The sequence below is a fragment of the Mobula birostris genome, chromosome 5 (genome assembly GCF_030028105.1).
Source record: "Mobula birostris isolate sMobBir1 chromosome 5, sMobBir1.hap1, whole genome shotgun sequence".
Taxonomy (NCBI): Eukaryota; Metazoa; Chordata; class Chondrichthyes; order Myliobatiformes; family Myliobatidae; genus Mobula; species Mobula birostris.
The window spans coordinates 57,334,531-57,343,906 of NC_092374.1; the positions used below are offsets into that span (position 1 = coordinate 57,334,531).

A 9,376-nucleotide genomic window follows, 5' to 3' on the forward strand; every position below is an offset into this window, starting at 1 on the left:
CTTTTTAGACCTCTGCATAGCTCCAGCCTCCAGTGAGGGTGATCGCTTGCAATGTCCTCCCATCTCTCGACATTCATGCTCAGTGCCTTTATGTCTCTCTTGCAGACATCTTTGAAATGAAGATGGGGGCCGCCCTTGTGCTCTCTTGCCGGAGGCCAGTTCCACGTACAGCAGGTCTTTTGGGATCCTCCCATCTGACATGCGGTGTATGTGGCCCAGCCAGCTGAGACAGCATTGTTGGAGCAGGGTGAAGAGGCTGGGTATCTGGGCGCAGGCCAGGACCTCATTGTTGGTGACTCGGTCAGTCCTCTTGATGTCCAGGATGCGTCTCAGGCTGCAAAGGTGGAAGGCATTGAGACACTGCTCTTGTCTGTAGTAGAGGCTCCAGGTCTCGCTGCCATAAAGCAGTGTGCTGAGGACGCAGGCCCTGTAGACTGCAACTTTGGTGTGCGTTGTCAGCTTTCAGTTCTCCCAGACTCCCTGTCCAGCTTGGCTGCTCGTCCGATCTGTCTGTTGATCTTAGGGTCTAGGGAGGGACTGTCCATGATGGTGGAGCCAAGGTATGTAAACTCGTGAACTACCTCTACCTCATAGTTTCATAGTTGTTGATGGTAATGGCAGGGGGGTGCTCAACGCTTTGGCCCAACACGTTGGTCTTCTTCAGGCTGATGGTCAAGCTGGTCCTGGCAGGCTCTAGAGAAGCTGTCCATGAGGCATTGCAGTTGCTCTTCAGAGTGTATTGCCAGTGCCGCATCGTCTGCAAACAACATGTCCCTGTTGAGTACTTCACGAACCTTGGTTTTCACCCTCAGCCGGGACAAACTGAACAGCCTTCCGTCCGATCTGGTGTGGAGGCAGACACCATCAGTTGATGTTCCAAAGGCGTGCTTCAGCATGACTGCGAAGAAGATGCCAAACAGGGTGGGGGCAAGCACACAGCCCTGCTTCACACTGCTGCGGATGTTGAAGGCCTCCACAGAAGAGCCGTCAAACTGAACGACACCCTTCATGTCTGTGTGGAATGACTGAACTATCCTGAGGAGCCTCATGGGACAAACAATCCTGACGAGGATTTTGAACACAAGGTTGAAGAAACATAGAAAACCTACAGCACAATACAGGCCCTTCAGCCCACAAAGCTGTGCCGAACATGTCCTTAGCTTAGAACTACCTAGGCTTACCCATAGCCCTTTATTTATCTAAGCTCCATGTATCCATCCAGGAGTCCCTTAAAAGATCCTATTGTATCTGCCTCCACCGCCGCCGCTGGCAGCCCATTCCACACATTCACCACTCTCTGTGTAAAAAATCTAGTCCTGACATCTCCTCTGTACCTACTTCCAAGCACCTTAGAACTATACACTCTCATGCTAGCCATTTCAGCCCTGGGAAAAAGCCTCTGACTATCCACACGATCAATGCCTCTTCTTATCTTGTACACCTCTATCAGGTCCCCTCTCATCCTCCATCGCTCTAAGGAGAAAAAGCCAAGTTCACTCAACCTATCCTCATAAGGCATGCTCCCCAATCCAGTAAATCTCCTCTGCACCCTTCCTATGGTTTCCATGTCCTTCCTGTAGTGAGGCAACCAGAATTGAGCACAGTACTCGAAGTGGGGCCTGACCAGGGTCCTATATAGCCTATACAGTAGCATGCAAAAGTTTGGGCACCCCGGTCATAATTTCTGTTACTGTGAATAACTAAGCGAGTAAAAGATGACCTGATTTCCAAAAGGCATAAAGTTAAAGATGATGCATTTCTTTAATATTTTAAGCAAGATTACTTTTTTATTTCCATCTTTTACAGTAGTGGTTGCCAACCTTTTTAAGCCCAAGATCCCCTACCTCGGCCTTAGTGAAAGGCAAGATCAACCCACTAAATCGGTTAGTCACATGCATGCGCACCAGGCAGAAAAGACCAGAAGTAAAACCCCACAACCCGGAAGCAACCTCTCTTTACAAACAGCTTTCCATCACCAGAGTATTGCCATATTACCATTATCTTAATTAATATTACTTAATTTTTATAATGCTCATATTATACCTTTAATTCTATGTTTCATTATTTAATTTCAACATGAATTAATAAATGAATAAAAATTGACTGTTGCACTCAGTGTGATGACTGGGGCTGAATACTTTCTGCTAGTTCCCTGAAATTTGGCTCATAACTACAGACAGCCAGCTTGAGACAGTCTGAGGTGTCTGAGAGTAAGACAGCTCCTGTACTTAGATTTCATAATTTTCATCTGTTGCAAGACAGCGCCCTCACAAACCTCCTGACAGACTGCATATTTGAATGGACAGTTTCCTTTGTTAGACTGAATGTTGAATCTGCCACGTTTTTCAGGTGTTTTGTATTGGTAAGCTGTTACTGAGACACTAGTATAAGTTTCAGAGGTACGCAAGATAATGACACCACTGTATTTTTGTTTCCCAGTTATTCACATTTGGGGAATTTTGGAATTTAAAGGGGGAGAAGTGTTGTAATGTGAACATTATAAAGATAAGTTAATACAGATTAGAATGATGGTAACATAGCAGTACTCCCGCTATGCGGCTATGGAAAGCTGTTTGTAAAGCGAGGTTGCTTCCAGGTTGCAGGATTTTACTTCTGGTCTTTTCTACCGCAGTGCATGGCGGGGGAGCTATACACACATGTGCACTGGGCAGAAAGAACGGAACTAAAACCCCGCAACCCAGAAACAATCTCTCTTCACAAACAGCTTTCAGTAGCTGGAGTATTGCTATATTACCATTATCCTAATTAGTATTACTTATTTTTATAATGCTCACATTCCAGCAGTATTTGTGTATTTATTTATTTTTCACTTTTTTCAGGATCTACTGGGAAAGTCTCAAAGATTGACCGGTTGGCAACCACTATTTTAGTTTCAAAATAACAAAAAAGGAAAAGGGCCCAAAGCAAAAGTTTGGGCATCCTGCGTGGTCAGTACTTAGTAACACCCCCTATTTGGCAAGTATCACAGCTTGTAAACGCTTTTTGCAGCCAGCTAAGGATCTTTCAATTCTTGTTTGGGGGATTTTCGCCCATTCTTCCTTGCAAAAGGCTTCTAGTTTTGTGGGGTTCTTGGGCTGTCTTGCATGCATTGCTCTTTTCAGGTCTATCCACAAATTTTCAATGATGTTTAGGTCGGGGGAAAATCCTCTCATCCCAGAAATGAGACTAGTTAATCTATTCTAATCTGTCTTCATTGCTAGTATATCCTTTATTTAATAAGGGGATCAAATTTGTACACAATACCCAATACCGAACTGGAACAATATTTTATCATTCTAAACTTCAACCCTCTTTGCATGAAAGGCCAAGATGCCATCTGTCTTCCCAACCACATCAAGCTCCACAAACATTAATTTAATAGTAACCAGGTGAACTGTTTCGATAGCGTTCATTGGGGAAGAAATTTGGACATCAGTAAGAATAAAAGAACGTAAGAAATAGCAACAGGTCCCCAAGGCCCCTAAAATAGCAATAGGGGACTCAATTGTAAGAAACATAATAAGAAGCATTTCTGTGGCCATAATCAAGTCTCCAAGATGGTTCGTTGCTTCCCTCATGCCAGGATAAATGATCTCTCACAGTGAATACAGGACATTCTTAGAGTGGAGAGTGAACAACCAGGGATCGTGGTCCATAAAGGTACCAATGATGGACAGGAGCAGAAATGTGGTACTACAAAATGATTTCAGGATGTTAGGTAGAAAGTTAAAAAGCAGGACTTCAGAATTGGAATCTCAGGATTACATACGCCATATGCTAGTAAGGTAAGAAATGTAGATCAATATGTGGTAAGAAGCTGATACAAGAAGGAGGGCTTCAGATTTATCAATCATTGAGCTCTCTTTCTGGGCAAGTTTAACACGTACAAACAAAATAGTTTGTATAAAACACACAAAATGCTGGAACTCAGCAAGTCAGGCAGCATCTGTGGAGGGGAAGAAACAGTTGACGTTTTCAAGCCAAAACCCTTCTTAGGGACTGATCTCAGTCCGAAAAGTCAACTCTTTATTCCCCTCCATAGATGCTGCCCAACCTGCTCAGTTCCTCCAGCATCTGCAGAATCTCCTGTTTCTAAGGCAGTTTGTATCTCAACTGGTGGACAACCAACGTCCATGCTGGGAGGTTTGCTGGTGCTACTCAGAAAGATTTAAATTAGAATGTCAGAGGGATGGGAACTACAGCAGCAGGGCAATATGTGGTGGGTTTGAGGGCAAGTAAGATGATATGACAAGAGTGAAAGTTAGGACATTAAAGGACAGGCATAGTGGGACTGATGAGGTACAATGGGTTTATTGCAAAGGTAGGAATATTCTGGGTACGGAGGATGAATTTACTAACTGCATCAGTACATGGAATTACAATGTTATTGCCACTACAAAGACCTGGATGCATGAGGGACAAGACTGGCTGTTCAATGTTCCTGGGTTTTGTTGATTTAGACATGATAAAGGGGTAATAAAAGAGGTGGAGGGGTTGCACTACTGGTAAGGAAAATGTCGCAGCAATGCTCAAAGAGGACATATTAGATTTGGGTGGAACTCAGAAATAGGTAGGTGCAATTACACTGATGGGATTATACTACTGACCTCCAAATAGTGACTGTGAGGTAAAGAACAGGTATGTGAACAGGTTATGGAAAGGTGCAGAAACAATAGGGTTATTGTAATGGGGGTCTTTTAACTTCCCCAGTATTGATTGGAACTTCCTGAATACAATTTTAGTTCAGGCAGGATTTCTTCAGTGCATCCAAGATGGGTTCTTAAAACAATATTTAATGTCCCACTAAAGGAGGGAAAATACTGGAACTAGTTTTGTGAAATGAGCACACCAGGTGACGGTCCTGATAGTGGACAAATATTCTGAGAATACTGACCACAACTCACTCTACTTTAAAACTGCCAAAGGTAAAGGATAAACTTGGATCTTGCAGGAGAGTACGAGACTTGTAGGGGGCAAATTATGACAGGATAACACAGGATCCAAAGGCCATTGATTAGGACCAATAGCTGTCAAACAAGTCCACATTTGTCACATGGGAGCATCCCCAACCCCACAATCACTCCAGTCATACTGGCCATGCTCCCACCACCCTCTCCCACTCCGATCCCCACACCATGCCTGACCCCCTGGACATTACCCCACCCCTACACCTGTCACCCTGGCTGTTCCCCCACTATCCCTCCCTCCCCCACTCCTGTCTCCCTAACTGTTCTCCCACTGACCATACTCCCACCACCACCACCACCCTTAGCCCACTGACCAACCTACCACCAACCAGTTCCTGCCCTGCTGGCCATGACCCCCCCCCCCGACCACGTCAGCACACCACGGCTCCTGCCCCGCAGGCCACGGTCCCACCACTCCTCTCCCTCCTCCTCCCCCATCAACAGGAGACCCATCAAGCTGCTCCACCATCCTCCTCCACTCCTGTAGCGGCAGCACTTACCTGGCTGCTCCTTCAGGTTCATGATTGAGAGCGTGTAATGTGCAGTGTCGAAAAACGGGTACATGGAAATCCGTGAGAACTGCAGAACGAAATTGCTCAGCCCCAACGATGAAACGATGTCCATTTCGGCCGTTGACTCCCGACGAGTGAAGATTCTCCGGCAGCCGTTTGCGGATGGGCTGTTGAATAAAGCAAGGGAGGCGGCCTCCGGGTGTCGGGTTACGGGGGATAATCCCTGAGTTGACACAAGGGGGGATGTCGGCTGAGGCTGGGAGGTGGGCGGCCGCGGTCCAGCAAGCGCGACGAGCTGAGGTAAAAAGTCGCCGCTTTGAAACGGGGGCGACGCGCGAGCAGCGACGCGCGAACCCCGAACCCGAAACGGAAAAGCAGGAAAGCAGGATGCGCGCAGCCGCGCGCATGCGTGCCAGCCGCCCGCACCCGTCACTGGGAACTGCAGCAACTTGACCCGAGCGCGGAGATTCTGCCGACAACTCCAGCCTTATGTGGCAAGTGTTTGTCCCCGTCATCAGTGAAAGCAACACTCGGACCAAACATCAGACTACAACTTGATCCAACAGCAGTGAATGCAAGAACGAGCATACAACTTCACCCGTCCCCTACTTAACGCAACAATCTGTCCCCACCATGAGAGATAAAACAACTTGACACCAAAACCAAATTACAGCTTGCTCAAACATCAGAGAATACAGGCATAAGTGCATACAATTCTTGAATGTTGCAACAGATTGCTCCCACAATCAGAAACGCAAAAACCCTACAGCAACCACAACGTGATCCAACATCAGAGTAGGAACAATTTGATCTGTTACTTGAATATCACAACTTTTTTTTAATCATTTATTAAGATACAGTACAAGTAGGACTTTCTCCCAATTTAATTTTAGCCTAATCACAGGACAATTTACAATGACAATTACCCACCAACTGGCATGTCTTTGGACTGTGGAGGGAAACTGGAGCATCCAGAGGAAACCCAAAAGGTCACAGGGAGAACATACCAACTTCTTACAGGCAGCGGCAGGAATTGAATCCACATCTTTGGTACCATAGAGCATTGTGCTAACTACTACGCTACCGTGCCACTGTTTGAACCATCACCAGAAGTGCAAGAGTTTGACACCAGCACCAAGATAAATATGATCCAACATCACAGAATACAAGAACAATTTGGCCCAACACCTGAATATCACAACTGTTTGCCTACATCATCAGGCATGCAACAACTTGGCCCAACACCAAACTACAGCTTGCTTAAATATCACAATAACCTCTCAATTCAGCAGTCTGATGTACCCACCTGTTTCAAGCAGGCTTCAGTCATACCAGGGCCAAAGAAGAATATGGCAATCTGCCTCAATGAGTATCATCCAGTGATGATAAAATGCTTTGGGAGGTTGGTAACAAGCAACTCCTGCCTGAGGAATGACTTGGGTCCACTCCAATTTACCTACCACCACAAGTCATTGACAGCAGATGCCATTTCATTGGCTCTTCACTCAGCTCTGGGACATCCGAACAGTGAGATGTATATATTGGGATGCTCTCCATTGACTACAGCTCCACATTCAGCACTATAATCCCCTCAAAACCATTCAATAATGTTCAAGACCTTGGCCTCGATACCTCCTTGTACAACTGAATCCTCCATTTCCTCACTTGTAGACCCCAGTCACTTCGAATTGGCAACAACAGTTCCTCCACAATCTCCATCAGCTCAGGTGCACCACGAGGCTGTGTGCTTAGCCCCTACTCTACTCATGTTATACTTATGGCTGTGAAGCTATGTACAGCTCCAATGCCATATTTAAATTTGCTGACAACACCTTGGTTGCTGACCAAATCAAAGACTGTGACAAATTGACATATAAGAGGGAGATTGGAAATCTGTTTTTTGGCAAGATCCTGCATGGTTGGCTGGTCCAGAAAGTTAACCCACATGAGAACTAAGGTGAGCTGACTAAATGGGTCCAAAATCAGTTAAATTGGTAAGTTGATTTATTATTATCACAGGTATTAAGGTACAGTGGAAAACTTTGTCTTGGTCACTGTCATTACAAAAATGTACTGATGTAGTACATGGTAAAACAATAATAGAATACAGATTAAAGTGTGTCAGTTACAGGAAAGATGCAATGCAGACAGACAATAAGGTACAACACAATAACAAGGTAGATTGGGAGGTTAAGAGCTCAGCTTTTACACAAAGGGAACTTCGATAGTGTCATAAGCTGGCCTTGACTCTGGTGGTATATGATTTTGGGCTTTTGCATCTTCTGACTGATGGGAGGGAGTAGACGAGGGAAGGTCAGGGTGGATGGGGTCTTTGATTATGTTGGTTACTTTACAATGAGAACTGGATACAGAGTCTATGGAGAGGAGGCTAGGGTCTGTGATGTGCTGAGCTGTGTCCACAACTCTCTGTAGTTTATTGCAGCTGACACCAAGATGTGATGTATCCAGCTAGGATGCTTTCTATCGTATATCACTAAAAATTAGAGAGGGTCCTGAGGAAGATGGGGAGCTGGTGCAGCTTCTTAGCCCTGGTATCTACTGTACATGGTTAGACCAGGACAGGCTATTAGTGTTGTTCACTACTACGAACATAAAGCTATCAACCATCTTGACCTCAGAACCTTGTCTTAAACAGGAGCTCATAAACTGTATCCAACCCCCACCACACCCACCCACCACCAGGACTGAAATCAATGACCAGCACTTCTGTTTTGCTGACATTGAAGGAAAGGATGTTGTCATGACAGCATGCCACCGGGCTGTCTATCACTATGCTATCCATTGTGGACCTGTTTCAACAGTAGGGATTTTGCAGTGGGTCACGGCTTTCTGGGAGGCTGGAATTGATGGGTGCCAAGAGGTAGATGTCAGAACCAACAGGCAGTAGCGTTCAAGGCATGTTACCTTATTTTTCTAAAGTTCCAGGATGATAGTGATCTTCTAGAAGCAGGTGGGAACCTCACACTGAAAGTAGTTAGGCTAAAACTGTCTGCAAGTGTCCCCCACCAACTGATCTGCGCAGGATATGGCCTGGGACTCCACCCTGGCCAAAAGCTTTACATGGGCTCACTATCCGAAAGACTGATATGACATCTACGATAGTAACTGTGGGTTCAGCTACAGTAGAGTTTGCTGGGGCAGATGGTGACATTCCATTCCCCTTCTGTTCAAAATGTGCTCAGAATGAGTTAAGCTCATCAGGAAGGGATGCACTGTTGTTGGCAATGATGCTGACTTTGATTTTTTAGCCCCTGATAGAATGTGACTACTGCTGTACCACAAGGATTCTTGATTATATATATTAATGACTTAGTTGTGGATGTATTGAGTTCGCTGGTGATGCGAACATAGGGGATGTGTCATGGACAACAAGGAACTTATCTAAGTTCCGGTTTAAGACGGTGCTACCGAAGACATGCTATCGAAGGAACCTATCAGCCTTCTCCTTCCCACCCTCCCCCCACCTTCTTTATAGGGCCTCTGCCCTTTCCCTCTTCAGTCCTGACGAAGGGTTCTGGCCCGAAATGTCGACTGATCTTTTTCACGGATGCTGCCCAATCTGCTGAGTTCCTCCAGCGTGTTGTGAGTGAAGACATGCAACAATTTACTGGTAGTTTGAAAGCAAAGGAATTTGATTAAAATATTATTAATAACACATTTCTTTAGGTAAATTGTGGTAAACTATCACCGCAAACAATGAAAAGGTGAATGAGGGCAAAGCAAATTGGAGAGATGTGCTCTGCTGGTGCAGTGCAAAATCGACACACTTGGACTTGGACTGCAGGGGCGGCGCTAAGGTGGTGCTAGCTGGGGCTATAGCCCCAGCAGAAATTGCAATAGCCCCACCATAGCACCACCAGGAAATTAACTGCAGCT

The 9,376-nt window shown here is 45.6% G+C and overlaps 1 protein-coding gene across 1 annotated transcript in view; it reads right to left on the reverse strand.

Moving 5' to 3' along the window:
* The window catches only part of LOC140197695 (trimeric intracellular cation channel type B-like), a 42,381-nt gene extending 36,495 nt beyond the window's left edge, over positions 1-5,886 (reverse strand). Inside the window, exon 1 of the mRNA XM_072258048.1 lies at positions 5,468-5,886. Within this exon, the coding sequence (XP_072114149.1) occupies positions 5,468-5,591 (124 nt within the window). The 5' untranslated portion in view covers positions 5,592-5,886. The remainder of the gene's footprint in view (positions 1-5,467) is intronic.
* Between the last annotated feature and the right edge of the window lie 3,490 nt (positions 5,887-9,376).